Source organism: Larus michahellis, chromosome 10 (genome assembly GCF_964199755.1).
Source record: "Larus michahellis chromosome 10, bLarMic1.1, whole genome shotgun sequence".
NCBI classification, from domain to species: domain Eukaryota; kingdom Metazoa; phylum Chordata; class Aves; order Charadriiformes; family Laridae; genus Larus; species Larus michahellis.
The window spans coordinates 13,959,230-13,979,341 of NC_133905.1; the positions used below are offsets into that span (position 1 = coordinate 13,959,230).

A 20,112-nucleotide genomic window follows, 5' to 3' on the forward strand; every position below is an offset into this window, starting at 1 on the left:
AAGGCAAAAAAAGCGCTAGGGCTGCCTTATTGCCTGTTCGGAAGCAAGGATCAAATCCCAGTGAGGTGTTGCGGATGTACTGTGCGGGGAGGAGCTGTCCCCACATGGACAAAGAAGCTCGGGCTGAGGGTGATGGAGGAAGGAGAAAGCGGTCCAAGCACGGGGCGAGGATCCATGACTCACGCAGCTGTGTTTTGGCCAGCAGCATTGGTAACACTCAAGGAAAAGCTGTCCCCATCTTTCGAATGCAAGGTAAAAGCCTGAGGAGGAATTTTTGCCGTGCAGGTAGACAAATCGGGCTGTCTTTGATAGATGGTGGTCAGAAAGACTTGGCAAGATTTAAACATAGTCTCAGTATGAGAACCGAGATAGAGATGTCAAAGTCCAAGATGATACATAGGTCAGAGATGTGAGTGACAGGGAGAGCGGGGAGGGCTTGGGAGGAAAACAAGATCTTGGCTTGCGTACCAGCACACCAGCTCTCTCCTTTCCTAACCCAAGCGTGGCCGTTGCGGCTCACTCCTGGCTCAGACGGGAGGAGCTGTGAGCCCCTCTCCCTGGCTGGAGACAGCATGTCCTCCTCAGATATCTGGTTTGAGTTCAAACCCGTGACTCCTCCAGCAACGCTTCTTTTCTCATTGCATAGCTAAGTCAAGCCTTCAGAGCAAACCACACTGTGAAAATCCTCCAGCTGCAGATGCCCCCATGGTGAAGGCTCACTGAGAATTTTTGCATCTTGTGGGAACAATAACAGTTTCTGAGCAGGAAGGGTCAGGGAAAGGGAAGGTCTAGAAGTCCAAGCTGGAGCTGGCCACTTGGTAAAGACGCACAGGCAGGCCCTTGTTTAATGCCTGCAGTAATAAAGTCCAAGCAAAAATATTTTCCAAAGGAGAGGCAGAGTAGAAAAATGGCAAGTTGTTTACCTCTAAAACTTTTCTTTCAGCGAAGTAGAAATCCCAGTGAAATTTTTGTTCTAAAGGTCAAATTAGAAAGCTTTCATCCCCAGACTTGTAAACTATTCCTGAAGTCAGTGACTTCAAAAATTATTCATTAGAACACCAGCTCTAAAACTAAAATTCTATTAAGCTCCATATCAAAGGGGGTTTTATTCCGAGTTGCATAGCCCGTTGTGTAGTCTTGACACAACAGCAAGGACATGGGCAGAAAAACTTAATCTTTGTGTATTTGTGAAGGGGATGACATAAACCCCTGCTTTTAAAAAGTCAGGCACAGGTTTTATAGAGACAGTGTTTAGAGATATTGGAGCCATAAATACCAGGAGGCAAATCTTGTCAAGTGTTTCGAGAGCAAAAAGCTTTAATGCTTTCGTGGGTGCTAGTCATCAGTTAAAGTGCTTTCAGCCTGCCTTCATATAGACGGGCTATGTTTTCTTCAAACCGATGTCCTCTAAAATCTGAAATTGATTGAGATGCACTAGAATCCCATCTTCAAGACTATTTTATGGGCCAAATTAGCGTAGTTTCTAGTCTACAGCCAGTGAAGTCATATTATTCCATGGGCAGCTGATGCAAATAACTTCTGTCTCCATCTGGTTGTGTATTTTGTCCAGGACGTGAAAGTATGCTCTGTTGTATGTGGAGAGTTATGTTAATCTGATGAAGACAGTTCGGAAGAGGGCATACAAGCTATTTCTTGGTAGAAGGCTCTTTATTCTGTCTGAACCAGGAAGACTTGGACAAACTCTCTGGTCACTCTTTTTTTTGTTCAGCAAGGCGTCATTGCTAAACTATTCAGAATACCTTTGAGATAAGTCATGTGGTCTTTAATAATAATAAAAAAATCCCATTGACTTTGATTCAAGGACTGCATATGACCTTAAACATGATTCTAAATCCTAGATTGCTGGGACCATCTTAAAATTATAGAAGGGGAATGAGAAGGCAAACCACATTAATGCTCCATAAATCTATTTAAGTCATGCTTGAAAATTGACTTGAGGTGTCTTGGCCGTTTCTATGTGTATAAGTGGATTGTGTGTTTCACATATATGAAGAAATAATTACCTGTCACGTCCCACTCTCAGGAAAGAGGGGGGTAAGTGACTTCAGATTTGTAAATTCTCAACAGTGTGGACTAAGGTGAGATAAATCTCAAGGTCCATATAGAAACATTTATTAGCTTACCAAAATGGTTAGTATAGGTCTTAACAAGTCCACTATGATTGGTTAGGTATATAACAAATTATGGCAAGTGGTGGGGTATACGTTATGTTACTTAACAACAGGTATAGGACAACTTATGGCAAGCGGTACTTAACATTGTACTTAAGGTCATTACTTCACAACTCTAACTGTTACTTAACAATTCTAAGAGAAAAGAGAAACTGAGGGACAGAGAAAGGAAAAGACAGAGATAAAGATATCACCGGTCCTGGTTCCAGCTTCTCTTTCAGGGATTCTTCCCAGGCATAATCATCTTCTTTCTTGTAAAAATCCTCCTGGGTATGGTCGTCTTTCTTGGGAAGAATTTTCCCAGGCACTATCTTCTTCTTTTGTTTCTTTTTTGTTCCCTCCCCCCACTTATTTTCCCCTTTTATGCTTGCTGAATTAGCACAGTCCACCCCCCTTGCTGAGGACAGCCTTGTCTCAGGTTTCTCCCTTCTCCCAGGTGACGTGTACGTGTAGCATGATTTGGGTGGAGAGACGAGTACCATAGTCACACATGTTTAGCATGATCTCTGCAATCTTCATTAGCATATGCAGGGTATGCGCTTTCATATGCATTTTGCAGATAATGAAGCTAAGGTCACTCATCGGACACAATGACCTTGAGAACTAGCAAGCTCACCACACGAGTAACAGAACTATCCTGTCTTCACAAGACAGTTCTCCCGCACTTTCAGGTGCCAGAAGTGTTAGCCTTATCAGTTCTTTGAAGGCCAGGCCTGCATTATTTATTTCCTTGCGAGTGTTTGAGGCATTCCATTGAAGGCTTGGCAGGCCTTCTGCCCCTTGTCAGGGAATTTATGGTCCATCCCTTACACTACCCCTTACCTCTATCATTACTTCCTATCGTATATGTGCTTCAAAGTTCACTTTATATATGTACTAAAGGTTAATTTTTATCAAATTAATTTTTAACCATTTACATTTCTTGTATGCAAATTACAGCCAAGCCTCAAGGGTGAAATACCAAACCAAAGACCCCACGCAATTTATATGAGCTTTAAAAACGCCTTTTTAAAAAATCCTGAGCAAAGGATTTCTTGATGATCCAACTGAAGTATTAGTAACCTAATCAGAGAAATATTTTTATCGCAGTTACAATGGTGCTAATGCTAGAGATTATAGTATCCAGTTACTGCTGATTCACAGTAATTATACCATTGCAATGGTGCCCACGGTCTAACACGTGTGGGTAGCATCTACCCTTTTCCCTTCCTGTGCTCCTCCTGGACATGAGCTGGGTGGTGTCAGCCTTCCCAGGAGCAGGCACTTTGTTCTGGTTTCAGCTGGGAAAGGGTTAATTTTCTTGCTAGTGATTGCTGTGAAAGGAATGCCAATGATACCTATTGGTTTTAGTTGTTGCTAAGTGATGTTTACGCTATTCAAGGACTTTTTTTCATCTTTCCATAGAAGCATAGGTAGAACAATGGAATGGCCAATGAAATATTCCATACCGTAGATGTCATGCTCAGTATATAAATGGGGGTTAGCCAAGATCTCTGCTCAACACGGTGCCAGTTCACCACCCCGATACAGCCTCTTGTTTTTCCTTCAATCACATACATCCTCTATCAAGGTTCATTGAATAGCACACTCTGTAAGGATAATGATCCATTTGAAGATACAGATAGACATATAGATACAGGTGTTATGCTTTGATAGCTACTTGCTATTAACATCGATGCAGTAGAGCAATATCACTGATGTGTTATCAAATTCGCTTTACAAAAGTCTCTAGAGATAGACTTTAAGTAAAATATAGCAGCATAAAAGCCACTTACGTTATTTGTTCTTTAAGCCTGAATATTAGTCATGTCTTCTCTTGGAAATTAAAATTCAGTGATGTATAAAGGAGTGATTGATGTGTGTATGTTTTTGCTAGAATATAGTAAAAGGAGAAATAGTTTCATATCAGTTAAACAAGAATAATAGATAAAAATAGCATTGACACTGCTTTTCTAATCATTAGGAAAAAAACCCTTAAATGTAATGACAAAGGGTTCACTAATGGTGTATGAGTTTTTGACAGAGTGCCATTCAAGGCAATGTGCAGCAGTGATTCCTTCTACATGATATAGTCACATAAACTGGCTTTCTAAGAGATATGCAGACGCCTGTCACCGTCAATTTGAATCATTTACTAATCATGTAATTTTCTATAATATTTTGGGGGTTGTTTAATAGTTCTAAAACAGCCCTCTTGCATAGAGAGTTCTCTCTTCATTTCAGAACCAGCATAATTATGGATTTGGCATTCTAAAAATATGCCATGCATTAAAATAAATGATTTTTTTAAGAAAAAGCAAAACATGGAAACCCTCCTCCGGCAAACAAAGGCAGGCAAAACAGAGCTTAGCTCTCATAAAAAATAGGGATCTCTGTCAAATCAGCAATAGCCTGAGACTTGCAGGCTCCTGAGGGAAGGCGCCTTGTTTCGCTCTGGTCTCCAGAACGTGCCGAGTTATTTCCACGTTGCAGCCAATAATGGGAACCAAGTGGGCCTCGTCTACAAACACTGCAACCACTGCGCTTGGGCAGAGGTCTTAACAATCGAACAGTTGGCGGAGCTGTAAATGAGAACGGATATAAATACAAAAAGCGAAGGTCAAATATTACACTGCCCCCACCGGTGGAAACTTGCAGGAAAATGAGCCGATGTGGTCTTCCTTGCTTGTACCTTCTGTGTTATCTGCAAAATGTTTACTTTACAGAGCAAACTTTGGTTTCCAGGACTTATCTAGTGGTCGCTTAGAAAAAGAATCAACAATTTTCGTAAGTAAAGTACAAATCCAAGTAGGTCCTAATAAAGGATGAAAGGCTACAGCTCTTTTGTTTTGCTTATAATTGCATCTTCTTTGCTATAAAGACTGATTTTTATACATAAAACTTGGGGAAATATTCCATTACTCTAGCCAAAGTTGGATAAATGTAACTGTGAAATGCCGTATGTTTTTGATTAAAATTTCCATATGCCATTTACTGAGACAAACTACTCAGTCTTAAGGGGCTTTGGATTGTTCCAGGTTGTTTAAGCTTTTATTAAACCGCATTTAGGGTGTTGGAAGGAGGTCATTCAATGCAATACCCTACCCACGCTGAAAAGCTGATGGGACTGACAGCAACTGCCAGCACCTTCTGGGCTTCTGAGCATTTTTGAGGAATAAGCCTCTCTATCAGACTGGCATCGCTTACCGGTACCTGCGTAAGTTGTGTTGCTAAACGTTAAGGCAGAGTTTTAATGCAAGCTACAGAAAAATCTAGTAATGCAAGAAAAGACATTCAAGTTCATGTTAAAGGCTGGGTGTTAGTGTGCACATGGTAATAGCGTATTGCACTCTAGTGCATTTCAGCACCAGATGTCAAGTTTTTGTGCAAATATTAGCTAATTAAGTCTCTTTTGAGACGCGCAGTTTAAGTACTTATCCTTAGAGATGTGCAAACTATGAGTCAGAGAAGCAAAATGACTTTCCCAAAGTCATGCGATCGCTAGTACAGTGGTGTCAGGGGTACAAATCAATGGGTTTTTCACAGGTTAAATACATACAGCTTTGTACTCACATGGGCCTGTTCAGTCTGATTTAGAATTGATAACTGTGGAGATGATGAAGTTTAAATGGCATCCTCTCTCGTTCATTAAATGAGGTCTGAGTAACAGTGTTAATCGCAATAGCCTGTCTGCATTCCTGTTAAACCTCCCTGTTATATTCTCCTCTTTGCACTGAAAACATTAGTAATCACATCCTCGTGTGATGCTGGAGTTACTAGAGCTTATACAGTATTTTTCTATTTTCAGTGGAGTCATTGTTTTAATATTGTGAGCTCCCAATAAGCTTTGGCAGGACAGTGACCTCCAGAATTGGAAAGCATTAATATTTTCTTTCTCAGCGGTTTCTCTTAATCAATTTTGACAATTGCGTTCTAAATAGAGAATGTCCAAGTTAAATAGGGCAAAAAACTAATATGCAAGTGTATTTTTTTCCTAACAGTCATGCAAATATCTGATCTTGATTATTCGAAATCATACATTTAAAAGAAAAGCCTGATCTGCAAGTTATTCATTGGTGCAAATGACCTAGGATTTCTCAAGCAGACTTCACGCTGCTTTGATTAGTTAGGGAAAGTTTACATCCTTCTTGCATCTGCTATCCTTTTTGATCCTATGAATAGAAACAGTATTTTTTCATGATCATATACTGCCTAGTGCCCCAAATCCCTGAGTTGTTGAGCAGATAGACTTTCACCAAAAGCACATGCGAAGATCCTGGCTACAACAAGAAGCCGTTTCTATTCATGTAAATGGTCCTCAATTCTGGTCATGTTTTGTTTGTTTCATGTGTAAATATTTTTATTGAAATTAAAGCTCCTTTCTTTTTTGATCTGTGCAATGACAGATCACTGTAACTGAAACAATTCAAACCCTAAAAACTTTAATTAAGCCACAAAGATGCCTGCATATTAAAACTTAATGAACTTACCACTTCCAGGCATCATTTTGCTTTGTCTTGTTCTGTCCCTTCTATTTACCAGTGCTCATTGCATTGTGGCTGACGTTTAACTGTAAGCTCCTTAAATGACCAGGTCTTTTATTTCTCTGTTACAAGGTATTTTGTACTCCATGGGGTACTTAATAATTAGTCCTAATTTTCAGATTTCTTACATACCAGGTTGCCAGGTCCCAGGCAGCAAACCTCTGGGACTCTCAGGTGTGTTAAGAGGGCATCAGGCCACCAGACACTGTCACACTGGCTTCCAGACCTCCTCTTCCTCCCCAGTATTTCATGCCCCTGAAGGCTCAATGGGTGCAGTGCCCTGGAATGTGGCTTCATGTTTATCATGGTTCGTGTTTTCCACCAGTTTATCCCTAACTGAACCTGGCTGCTGAAGTGTGATTAAAGCATAGTTAGTGTTTGTAGATGTTCGAGAAAGCTGGTCTTGATCTCCAGGCATCGAGGATGCTGACTGAACCCACCGCGCTCTGTTGTAGTTTATTCCAGCAGCGGATCATCATCACTCATAATAAGTGTAATTTCTCATCTCCGTTTCCATGACTTCAACTTCATGCCCCTGGCTTTTATTAACATTTTCCACTGGGTTAGCAAACACTTCAAGAGATGGCATTGTCTCCTCATGATGGTGCTTCTACATGGAAACCAGGAACGTCTCACTTCTGTCGGTGAAAGTAGTGACCTGTTCAAGGCTTTCACTGCCTCCCTCCCAAATCTGAAATTGTTTTCTTTTCTTTTAATCTACATCCTCAGCTGTCTTTCAACAACTTGTGGGTTTTTTTGTTGTGTTGTTTGTTTTCATTTCAAAACATGGGCAAAAGTACTTGCGTTGGGAGTCAGTGATCTCGTTGACAATGTGCACGTGAGAAATGGATCAACAGTAAAGTGTGGAAGAATACGACAAGAAGAAGTAGGAAACAAACAATTGAAAAAAAGGTAAAATATGAAGCAGTGAGAAAAACATGAGTAGAGGCCAGCCCTGTAGCAGCACATGTTGAACAGCCGTGCCGTGTCGTGGGGGGCATCTGCTGGGGCACAGTGGCAGGTCCAGCAGCCAGACACCTGCAAACCTCAGATTTCCAAGGTCACCTGCTTCTGCTCAGGTGCCGTTTCCAGAGAGCTGGTGTCAAGGGAAACACACAGGTATGATGGTCCTGCTTCAAACCTTCCAAATGGTAAGTGTGCCAAGAAATAATTAAGCTTGCTGGCTTAATAAATCTTCTGGCAGTTTTCTGGGTTTGTTGGTTGTTTTTTTCTATTGGCAAATAAGAACAAAAATCCTCATATGTTAGCCAAGGTCTTTGGCCTTGGGTGCAAGGCAAAGTGGAACTTAATGCTCTCGTCAGGGGAGACACACAGAGCCGAACCATTTACGCGGTAATTCAGAGTCATGCTGTAGCTGTGAGGGTTATTTTTTTTCTTCTTCTTTTGCAGTCCCATTGATTTTTAATGTCAAAAGTATAGATAATAATTTCTTACCTACTCTTCAGGCACTAGAGAGGCACTAGACATCTGTGTTTCCCTTGGAAGAAGATAACAAATGTGGGGAAGGAAGTGTTAGAGTGCTACATCTGTGTTAAAGCTTCCTGCGGGGTGGTTTTCTCCAGGTGTGTTTAACTGTTGTTTAACAAGTGGTCTTACCCCCATGAATGGGGAATTCAGCAGGACAAAATTTCAGTGCAATATTCTGCACCCATTTGAGCAGGAGTTTGTAGGAAAGGTTTTGTCCGCTTTGCCCAGCACGTGAGAGCAGAGGGGAACCTCTTGAGTCTGCACATCACTAATCTGTACACTTTGTAACCGTTCAACAACACTAATACTGTTCCTAATTTCTTGGTAAGATTGTAAGGTGGTGGTGAAGTGGATTTTCTTATTAATGAAATCTTAATGATATTATTGTTAATTCAAGTTACTATTTAGTTATTGCAAAAATAAACTTGAAGTGTGGATTTCAGAATGCACGAGCATAATCAGCCTAATGAGACATTAGCCTTTCTTATAATTACCTTAATCTTGTTAGTTTACTTGGAGCCAGATTTTAAGAACATGCATGAGGCTCCTCAGAACTGACGGTTGACTTTCAAAGCTTGATAGTTTGCACTGTGAGCGATAGTGACAAATGCTCTGATTTGCTTGCTGCCTCCAATTGATTTTGACCATTCTTCCATCATTTTCTAGTTGTTCATTCAAGCAGAAACACCCCTTCTGGGTAGCAATCCTTTTCTTGTCATAAATATATAGCCATCTGTTTTGTCGATAAATAGGGTTATTTCTTCCTTGCAAAAAAAGTTAGAAGCCTAGATTTGCATTTAAACTGTTGAGTCATGCACTTTCCCTCCATACTGTCGTAATCAAGAGTTGCTGGGTCACCAAGCACGTAGCGGTTTCTTGTGATTGGTAATGAAAGACCGTTCCCATTCCCTCCCCCATGATTAACCGAAGAATTCCCTAGAGCACTGTCTAAGTAGGCTTAAACACACAGGCTCTGAGCTGATGCAATTTTTCTTTCCTATGTTCCAAAGCAGACCTGCGTGTGGCTTTTTTAGGTTTCAGGCCTGAAAAGTGACTTCTGTGTAATCTCTAAATTTTTTTTGTGTGTATGTATGTGTATGCATATGGCATAATGTATTAGTTCTGTCAGCACGGAGAAAGATATAAATAGCTAGAGGTATGAATAATCTTCCATTATATATCATTTGAGACTCTTAAGAAATACTTCTGCAATTTTTTTCTACTGCATCTATATGTGTATGTGTGTATATACATGTATATAAAGCATCTCTTTTGGTGATTGGGACTTGTTTTGCTTTTACTTTACTTTTTCATTTATTGAAAGATAGTATGAATGTTAAAATGTTTCATAGTACCACATTTATTCCTCCAGGCATCATTTGGGTTTTAGGCTATTATTCCTTATGCAACTGTCCTCAGGGAGGATGAGATCCAATCTTGTGCCTGTATGCAGTCAAAATACATTTAAATCTATCAGACTGGCAGGTGACCAGAGGAATGTAATAGTGCTTCCTGAAAAGTGACATTCCACCTTTTTTATAGAATTTAGGACAGAAAAATTATATCCCTCTATTTTCATTGATAAAGGGTTTTCTTCTGTTTTCCTTCTGCCTTTTTTCCTAGGCCAAAAAAAAAGACAGAAGGACAAAGAAAATCACCCTGCTCAAAGTTGTAGACTCGGACTACGACTTGTGGCTGGGAAATTCCACGCTTTACTGTCTCCCTGTACCTACACAGAGTCTGGACTGACAGCTCACACTGGTGAACCTGCCCTTAAATTGATCCCCAGGTTAAATGTGGACCAGTTTTAAACTCAAGTGTAGTTTTGAACCTTCTGTGTGAACCCATTTTGCCCCAAGGGTGTGATAACGCCACTTGCTCAGCGCTGCCTGGGGTCTGTTGGACCAAAGCGACCTCGTGGTCACGAGGAAGATGGGAGGGTGAATGGTTTGCACTGGTTTTGGTTTCACAGATAATTCACTGCAGTGCAGCAGGCTTTTTAGGTCCCCCCAATATTTACCCACTAAAATGTAAATGGAAAAGCTGAAATAATATAATAATAAGATCCTAGGGATGAGGTAACGTACAATGTAAGGGTACAGCAGAACGGTGCTGGAAATCTCACAATGACTACTAGCACTGTAACAGATTGTCACTCGCTGCTTCCACTGCAGTGGAATCCGCTTTTGCCTGGATTCTGTCCTGAATTCAGCTTTAGCAGGAGGGATCCGTGAAGAAACTTTCTAAACTGAAGCAGTGACTTCTTCTGATTTTGTTTATTTAAGTTTTTTTTTAAGTATGCGTGCCAGTGCTTCCAGAAAATATCTTCAAGAGAGGATAAAAATCAAGGCTTAATTTTTCATCCTTGTAACCTTATAATGATGTTCCTGCTAGTTCTTCCTGTTAAATATTTATCAGCTGTGTGTTTTCTCTGGTTCCCAACTGCACTGACAACAGGTTCGTAATCACCAAACCACAGCTCAGCTACACTGAAAGCAAAGCAATGAGAAGTGAAATACGAGGGACTGATAAAGATAAAAGGCTATCGAAGTGATTCAGCGTATTAGTGCTCCTGCACAGCAGCCGGTGGCGCTGATTGATACCTGGTGCCAGTGCTCGGCTTACGGAGTCACCTCCTCACTTAATAGCAAGTTTCTTGAATTCAGTGTGCAAGGAGAGACGAGAGGGCGTTGCATTTTTGTAGCTCATGGCCTCTGAAGGAGAGGAAAAGGAGAGAGGTGGAAGGAGGAATTTAATTTAATTAAAGCACTGTGTGGCTGACGTACAGCTATTCCAAGAGACTCTCTTATGGGAAGGGAAGGGTTTCTACACGTGAGTTGCAAGGGCATCAGTTACAAGTCTCCTAAAGGGAAGCAGAACTGGCTTATAACATAATTGAAGGTAGCGATTTTTTAAGGCAGTAATTCTTCATAAAGTAAAACTAGCAGCATTACAGGTTGCTGGAGTTTTCTCTAGGCATGTCTTCTGCCCTGGGTGAATCTCAGCACCTTTTCCCCCCTTACCAGCCTTGCAGCCTGCAGAGGCATTTTTGCTGCTTATGATGGTTGGCAGCCACAGCAGCCTCCCCCTGCCCCGCATGTCACCCACATCCCACCAACGCACCTACCAAGCTGATGTTCACTTTGTTTCTCTGTCACACAGCAAAGTCCTAATGAACCTTCTGTCCTTCTCATGAGGAAAAAACCATTACACTCCCTTTAATTGAGTTCTTTCTCTCTTGGCAGATCTTGAGAACTTCAAAACCAGAATGAGAAGCACGGTGTCCGTCCGCCAGGGCCAGGGGATGGTGCTGCTGTGTGGACCACCGCCACATTCTGGAGGTAAAGCCATTTCTTTCTCTTGCTTTCAGCACTCAGCAGCAATTTGCAAGGTTTTCGTTCTCGGGTTATGTTTCAGGAAGTTTAAAATGGCCCACCTTAAAGGAAAAGGCTGTGGTGGTGCTGGTCTGAGTGAGTGGGTCACGCTGCGTGGTCCTATTGACTAAACACACTGGGAGATCTCTAGTTGGGTGTCAGTGCAGAGAAAGAGCCTAATTTTACTGCGTATGAGGATGCATGTACGAGATGAACTGATGCAAACTAAAGCAATGTGTGCATATATAGAAGACGTGGACAAGGTCTTATCGGAGGGGGTTGTAGGAGAGGAGGAAATAACATGCCAACAAGTTACATAGGGATGCTGAAGACATCAGTGTATTCTCTGCTGGGCTTCACACCTACACCTGGTTTTCTGGAAACCATAATCTGAAGGTAGAGACAGGATGATGGAGAAACTCTGCTACCAAAAGTCGCTGAAGGTTTGCCACTCTGTGCACTATTGTTTTTCTCTGGTGATACATTTTAATCCATTATTATTACAGAGACAGGTACTAATTGCAACTCAGGGGTCATTGAGTGTCCGGAAATACAGACTGTGCAGAAAAGGACTTAACCTGTCTTCCCTGACAGTCCCTGGTATCTCTGACGCGTTAGAAAGAGGCAGATTTCTGACTTTCGTGGAGAAAGGGAAAAGCCATAGTAGCAGACAGGCAGAAAAAAACCCCAATCTGTGGTGTTAAGAGTGGTCTTATCGACACATATTCTGTAGAGTACTATAGTTGTATTATAAAATGATTGATCCCCTCCTAAAATCTTACTAGTTTTTCAGTCTTTGACTTGTTACATGTTACACTCGCTGTTCAGAACAGGGGCAATGGCATGTATGTCCCCGTATGGTTATGGAAACTGACCCCTGTGACAATTGCTGGACCTGTCCCACCCTATGCCTGGCCACAGCAGAGCTCTGCAGGTATCTTTGCGTTGCGTTGCCCACTGTCCCTTGGTCGCTGGCCCAGGCGGCAACTGGGGTCTCACTGCTTGAGCAGATCGGATCTGGAGAATATGCTGCAGACACCTCACCAACTCGTTGAGCATCACCTGGGGTTCAGTGAGAGGCACAGGTTTCAGATCTAGCCAAGCTGGGCTGGATCAGCCTGAAATCCTTCAGGCATTTGTGTCATGCTCTTCTGTATTCCCTGGGCATTTTCAATAGTCACATTTCTAACCTACGTTATCCTGGGGTGTGGAGAATCAATGGCACAGCACGCCCACCCAGGACAGGGGCTGGGAGGGAGAAGAGGTCAGCTCTCATCAACATAAGCGATATTTCTAACCTTCTACTCTGAATTGTCTGTAAGATTTTAAGTACAGCAAAAGGACTGTATAAATATATTGAGAATCCAAAGAACACCAAACACTCATGGAGCTTCTGAATTTTAACACCAATGTTTTTGGGGTTCTCCAGATTCTCAATATATTTCACTGTGTTACAAAGTAGTTAACAAGGAGATAAGAGGGAAGGCTACAGAGCTGCTCCCTGTGTGTTAAGTGTTGTACTGTTATATTTATATCAAAAAATGTGTTAGAAAGGGAGTCAGTCAGTTGCCTTTTCTTGCCGGATGCTGTTTCAGACATGGCTGTGTGTCGTGCCACTAACCACCACGATCAACAACCAGCCGTTGCGGCTGGCTCTTTCATCAGGGGGTTGTTCAGTACGTCGCAAACAAGCAGTCATCTTTTACGGACCTGTGTCCCTTTTAAAGAAATTTGCAATCCTGCTTTGAAATCTGTCTGTCCTTGTGAGCAGGATGACAGTTGCCTGGCGAGCTATTTGCCATTAGGCTGCTTTTATTGCTGAGATAGGAGGAGACAAGGGCTTAAGGAGCTTCTTCCACTTGGTCCGACCAGCTGGAGGGCAGACCAACAGGAAACCTTGCTTTTACATATTGTGAGGAAGGAACTATATGGCAAGCATACCTACCACTTAATTTATTCAGCTAGGGCTTCTGTCATCTATTGACTTCAGATGCCATTTTTCCTTTCAGTTCCGAGATTATCATGAGAGTTTCAGTATCTCAGGTTTCTGATGTTCATGACTTGAAGGTAGTTCTTGCACCTGTGATAGCAAGTCCACAAAATTAGTCATTATCACAGCATCTAACTTCTATGAGAGTGGGCTCCTGTAGTGTTAACTATACCCAAAAGCACGTGCCCTCTGGTCTGCATGGATGGAGCTTGCCACCTCAGCCCTTCAGGTGGGTCTCATTGCCACAGCTGATGAAGAAGCTGCCAAAGATAGGGTTGTGGATCAGCCATGAGCTCATTTGCGGACTGCAGTGCTGCAGGTGAAGCATCAGTTTTAGCTTCATTTCCGTAGCAAAAAAAAAAAAAAAGGAGGGGAGATTTGGAACAGAAAAGCTTCATGATACTTAAACCCCATTCATCTGAGTGCCTTGAATGTGAGGCTGAAGAGGGATGCTCGCCCTCATCCTATCACAAAATAATTGTGCTGCACAAAGTGGGATAGTGTCAATGGGCCAAGTTCAGGAAGGGCAGGGGTAGCTGGGTGCTGAGCTGCACTGCTTTGAAGAGCTGAGGCCTGAGTTTTTATGCCCTTTCCAGTTTTTAGAACAAGCCCCTGCCGCACAGCCCGCTCCTGTTGGCACTGGCGGCCAAGCAGAGCTGCCTCCTGCATCTCCCCGGGCCAGCAGGCTGCCGGCTCTTCGAGGGACACAGGGGCTACACGGACAATGCAGAGACACGGCAGGAATCGTGCACATTTGTCTTTGTCTCCTTAGCGAAGCTTCGCTCTGTGGTTACTGAGAGTTTTCTCTTTTGCTGTAAGAAATGTTTGGAGCACGAACACCTTGCGTGGAGATGTGGCGACTGGTGGTGATTCGCATAAGCAGCGAGAAGGAAATGGTGGTACAATTGTTCAGGGGATGCGTGGGAAAATTTTAGGTTGGATGTATGTACTGGTGGTAGACAAACATTCCAGAAAGGTGCTGGCATTATTTCCAGTTTGGGTTCTGTATGTGGGAAGGAGCATCTTACGGTGACAGGGAGGTGAGTGTGTCGCTGGTGCCCAGACAGGCAGAAAACTGAAGGGTAATTATCTCCCTCAGTCATTTGGATGGGAGATGACTTCCTACATGACCACCATCTATTACCTGCTCTATTCCAGTTAGAAAATCATCTTAATTATAGCCAGATCCACAATTAGTCTAAATTGATGCTATTACAATGTCATAACTAAGTTGGGCAGGAGTTATGCCGGCTGTTGTTTTCTGGTTTGCATAGGAAGTATTTAGTGGAAAGTCAAAATAGGTCCAGTTAATTCAACCGAGACCCTTGTTCTGCAGGAATTAATCTTCTCTGTGGCAATATTTTCCTTTTCTTTTCCTTCCTCCTAAGGTTAGAAGTAAGCATGAGTTTTAAAAGTCACAACTTGCAAAGTTAACGCTTTTCAGTCATGTGCGTTGCGTCTCCATTAGCCAACTGCACGTCTCCCACTGCAATCGAAGCTGTTTGGTCTCTAGCAGTCACTGCGCAATTACCGCAGCTATCTCCTGTTCCAGCTCTGGGCAGATGGAGGTCCATAAGAGAATATCAGATATCACGGGGAAGTAGCTGCATGTCGGAAAACCGCCATGTTTCATGGGCAGCTTCCATCCCCAGGGTCTGAGGGAGTGTTTGCAAAGCAAAGCTGTAGAGATCGGTTCCTTCCAATACCCCGATATCCCACCTCTGGGATATAACATTGCAAGTACTTAATGTTGTAGTGCAACAGTAAAAAATGTTCAGGTTAGCTGGGAAAAATAATATATCTCGTTGAAAGTGCGAGTGGCATTAAGATAGAGAAAATGCAATTACTTGTTTTGAAATTTGATTAGGACAGCAAACCTAACTTCATCATCCTTGCAAAAGGTGTCTGGGGACACTAATGACCAATGCTGAAGCGTAGGACTCTGGAGAGGAGAAATCTTCTTGGGTTTCTTCTTTTTTTTTTTTCTTTTTTTTTTTTTAATTTTTTGCTTTAGTTTCTGTTCTGCATTGCAAAGGACAGCTTAAAAAAGTGTGGAAGCAAAACTATTCAATCTGAGAGTAGCTGTTGCTCTGAAGAGGTGAGGCATGAGTATTTATGTCCTTTTCCAGTTAGAAAAATAGTGAATTAGAAGGGAATTGTTTCCTATCCACTGCTGTGTCATTGGTTGTCTTGGTCTTAAAAACTGTGGCTTTTACTAAAAAAAATGTCTATCTGCATCCAGACCTTTGTCCTTTCAACTTTAGTTCACTCTAATACTTTGCTACTTGGAAACATCCATATTTAACGTGCCGGCAGCTGAAAGTGAGATTATGTTGGCCTACATACATTAGTTGTTGAGGTTTTTTTTTTTTTTTCTTCTTAATGATGCCAAATAAAGAGCTTCCTACTGTTCAGATGTTGCAAGAAATTCATCCTGAAAATGAGTCCAAATGATTAACAAGTATTTTCAGCATCATAAAATGGGCTGTGTGCAGCTTGCACAGAACAAATTGGGCATCGCCGTGGATTGTCTCAATTTTTAGTTTAATGTGAGTTGGAGATTCAAGCATATGAATCTTGGCTTTCCCCCTCCCCGGGTCCCCCAAGATGAAAATGAAATGTGTATTTCTTGCAGCGTGATTTCAGCGGGGAGTCGCTGTTTTGTCAGGTCGGTGCATCCTGGGGTTCCATTCTGTTAAGCAGCATAATGATGTGATTGCCTCCTATGATGAAGTGCTTGCTGAGTGCTGGAAATTTGGAATATAAATGTTCATCTGGAGCTCGGGAATTTGCTGGACTGAAAACCAGAATAAATGCAAATCAAACATTTGCTTCCGTTGTATTTTCTGCTTTTGGAGCAGTAGATGCCTGAGCCCCTGAAGCCAGTCCTGCTGTATTTATGGTGCCTTGTCCTTTAGAAATTTTCAGTTCTTTTCCCTTTTTTTTTTTTTTACCTTACCTATTTGTTCATTTACAGACACTAAATCAGTGTAAGAACTAGTAGAAACCTATTTGGGTTGTTAGCATTTTTCTGAGATAATGACCCTGGGCATGAAGGGGTTTCCCTCATTATTTCCATTATTTCCTCATTATTTTTTAATCAAAAGCCTAACGATGGTCATGTGTCAACCATTCTACCTGTGAAGCTCTATGGGAAACACAATGTAAGAGTAAACATTGCTATGGGAACATGGCCCATGTAACAGCATGATGAGTGGCTGTAGGTATTTAAATGGACAAGAGAGAACAGTGAAAGATCCCAAAAGTATGTTTGTAGCTAAAATTTAGCTTCGGTTTTGTGGCAACAAGCACATGAGGGTCCCCATTGCAGCCACTGGCCGCTACCGCAGCGTTAACTGGGCAGTCCCCAGTAACTGAATCACAGTAACGGGTTTGGAAATGGGAGGAACATCAAAAAGTTTTTTGATGAGACTAGTTAAGGTGTCTCAGCATGTCTTAGGATGAGCTCTATAAGTTAGATGCCATAAAACAATGCTATATTGCTTTACGTTTTTAAAGCCCTGCTAGATCAATACCATTTGCCGTCGCTTGGCAGAGGAGCTGTAGGAGTAATCGATTGTGGGGTGGGGGGGCAGTTGCTAGCCGAAATGAAAAAAACAAACCCAAAACAACCTTTGGTTTGTCTGAAGTGTTTCATTCCATTCTATTTTTAAGCCTTTTTATTACATTTAGATATATTTAGAAACCATGAAGCATTTAAAAACCTAAAATAGTGTTCAATTGAAGCTCTTGCTGAAAATGTTTTCCTTTTGAGAGCAGCTTTGCAGGGGGAAACACATTAGTTTTTCTTGGTTTGTTTTTTTCCAGTGTTGTTAATCAAATTTGGCAAGGTAGGTTTCTTTTGTTAAGATAAACTTAATTGAAACAAACAAAGGAAAAGCCCCAAAAACCAAAGCAAACACTGGCTTGTGTTTCTCACGGCTCTGAATGTAAGTTGTATTCCATGGGGGATATTCCTGGGAGGTATTTGGAGGTTGCTGTCCTTTTAATTTATCTCCAAATTTTAAGACCAAAATATGCCTTTGTGCCAAAGAGTTCTTTTTAAGTTTGTGGGAACTGAATCATTTAGCTGCCGCTTTTACTAGATTTAATTGGTAGCCAGGGCAGGGTTAGTTAATATTTTAACTACTACAGTTTTCAAATACCTTCTAACATCCCTGGCATTTCATTGTGAGTCTAAAGATTAAAAAATACAATCCTAGAAAGGTGTGTATTTGACAGGCTGGTAGCACACCCGTAAACATGTAGAACAAATGAGTCTGTAAATCTTTCCCCAGCCCTTCTTTGGGAAGATAAATGACCTTGTCTTTTAGGATTTTCTTCACTCCCCACCACCCCCCCGCCACCCCCGGTTTTCTCTTGGTTCATCTTTAGAAAGATCTATATACACCATGTTCTCATGACATTTGACTTCCTGCCCTCATGGGAAAACCCCATAGAGTTAGAGATTGAGATATCCGAGTGCTGTGAGAAATGGTGAATGTACACAGAGATCTGGGGAAAATGAGCTCTCCATTACTTGTTTATTTAAATTCTGTTGTGTTCCTTTGCATTCCTTAGAGGTATGTCTTATTCCGAGATCTCTGTCCATAGCCCATACCACCACTCCTCACATCTTGAGCATATTTATTCCCACTTCTAATTTATCTGAGTGATCTGTGGAAGAATTAAGTCAGCTGGTAACTTTTTTAGGTAGCAAGGTGCTCAGATAAGCAGACCGAAACCTGCTGGTGTTTCTCCAGGATGTGTCTCCTCCTGCCCACTTGCTCAGGGCTGCTAACGATGTTCCTCGTGACCCAGGAACTGAACCTTCCCAACAGGATTTGTGGTCCTGCACCTCAGTTCCCCAGACACCTTGTCCCTCTGCTACGGAGGCAGGTGACCTTCCTGAGTGTCTGGGAACCACATCTCTTTGGCTGAACGAAGGCAAGAGTTAAAGGAAAATAAGTTTTCTGTCTCTGCGGTGCCCGTGTTCTCAATGCGCTTGTAAAATTCCATCTTCCCGAAGAGGAGGAGATTCATTAAAGCTCAGTTGTTCAAATAACTCTTTCCCATCTGATGCTATTACTCCTGTTGGAAACACAGCCGTGGAGCCTGTGCCTGTGAGCTGAAATGTTGACAGAGAATTATTCTCACATCTTTTCACGTAATGGATGTGTTCAGGTTTTCTTGTTCTCTCCTGCCTTTTTTTTTCCCCCAGTAGCTAGGAGAACTTTTAGTTCTTTTGCACAGCTTAATCAAGTAGAACTAACTAAATTTTAGCATTTGACAGAAGAGATGGCAATTCTGATTTCATCTCAATCTCAGCCTTTCGTGCTGTACGGTAGGTAGTGAAGTGTAGACACCAGACATGTTTTCAGAAAGCACTTTACTGCTAAGACCACTTCTGTGCTCTGCAGAAAAATGATTAGTGCGTGCTTACTCATCTGGTCAGTTTTTCTCTCCTTTCATTATTTTTTTTTTTTTTTAAAAGCGATGATGGGCACTTCACGGGCTGGAAACAGTGAAAATGTTTTGGCTGTAAGTCTGGTTGATGGCCTCTCTTATGCGATGAATGGTTTGAGGGGTTTGTCTTGTAAATAATCTGTCGCATAAATCACATCTCGTATTCCCTCATGCTTATACAGCCCCTGCTGCAGAGTGCAAGGAGGAAGGGGAGAAAAATCTGGGAAAACTAATCAGAACAGTGCAGAAGGAAAAAGGCAATTATCAGGCATTTTCATACTATCAAAGGATCAAAGTATGGGGCTTTCGCCCCCCGAGCAGCGCTGCTCGGCAGAGTGCTTTGGAACAGAGTTTTCTTCAGTTGCTGTCAAGTATTTGTGCCCTTTTACTCCCCATCCCATAGTGCCAACCTTACAGTTGTTTCTCTTCTTTGAAGACTGTCACACCGCCTTTTCATTTGTCACTCGTGAAGAATTAAACCTTACTAATAAATGTTTAGAGACGTTGTAACAATGGGAACAAATGTTTTTAATATTCTCCATTGGTGTCCTTACAGTCAACATTAAGCAAAATGTATGTTAGAACTTTGGAAAACTGACGACCTTGAAAGAGGTAATGGAAAGGGAAGAAATTGCGCTAGAAATAGCATATAGTCAAGGAGGCCAAGGACATTTCCACCTAACGTCTACCTAAAAGCTGGGCATTATTTAATTCTGTCCAGATAGCATCAGCCTGCTCTGCCTACTCTGCAAGTGAATGCATCTACCATTTCACTGGATGACCGGCTCGGAATGGCTTTGGGCGAGAGCCTTGAAAACATGTTCCTCTAAGTGTTAAATAGGTACCAGATCTTTTTCTTATGGCATATTCCGATTAATATGAAATCTTTAGAAGGATGGAAAGTTGAATCCTAGAAGTTCTGTTACTTTTCTGTATTTGTTAGCATAAGAATGCTTCTCCTGCCATATTTCTTACGCAGCAAGTGACCTGGAACATTTTATGTCCCCACTCCACTCCAGTAACCTTAATATTCAGTCTTTATTTCCCTGCAGTTTCTTCCAGTGTGGTATGTCCAGAGC

At 41.9% G+C, this 20,112-nt stretch overlaps 1 protein-coding gene across 5 annotated transcripts in view; it reads left to right on the plus strand.

Annotated features, from left to right (window-relative positions):
• The window catches only part of LOC141749207 (contactin-4), a 347,767-nt gene that overhangs the window by 227,955 nt on the left and 99,700 nt on the right, over nt 1-20,112 (plus strand). For all 5 annotated transcript variants that reach the window (XM_074602291.1, XM_074602290.1, XM_074602293.1 and 2 more), the window contains one exon: nt 11,449-11,544. In XM_074602291.1, the coding sequence (XP_074458392.1) occupies nt 11,449-11,544 (96 nt within the window). The remainder of the gene's footprint in view (nt 1-11,448; nt 11,545-20,112) is intronic.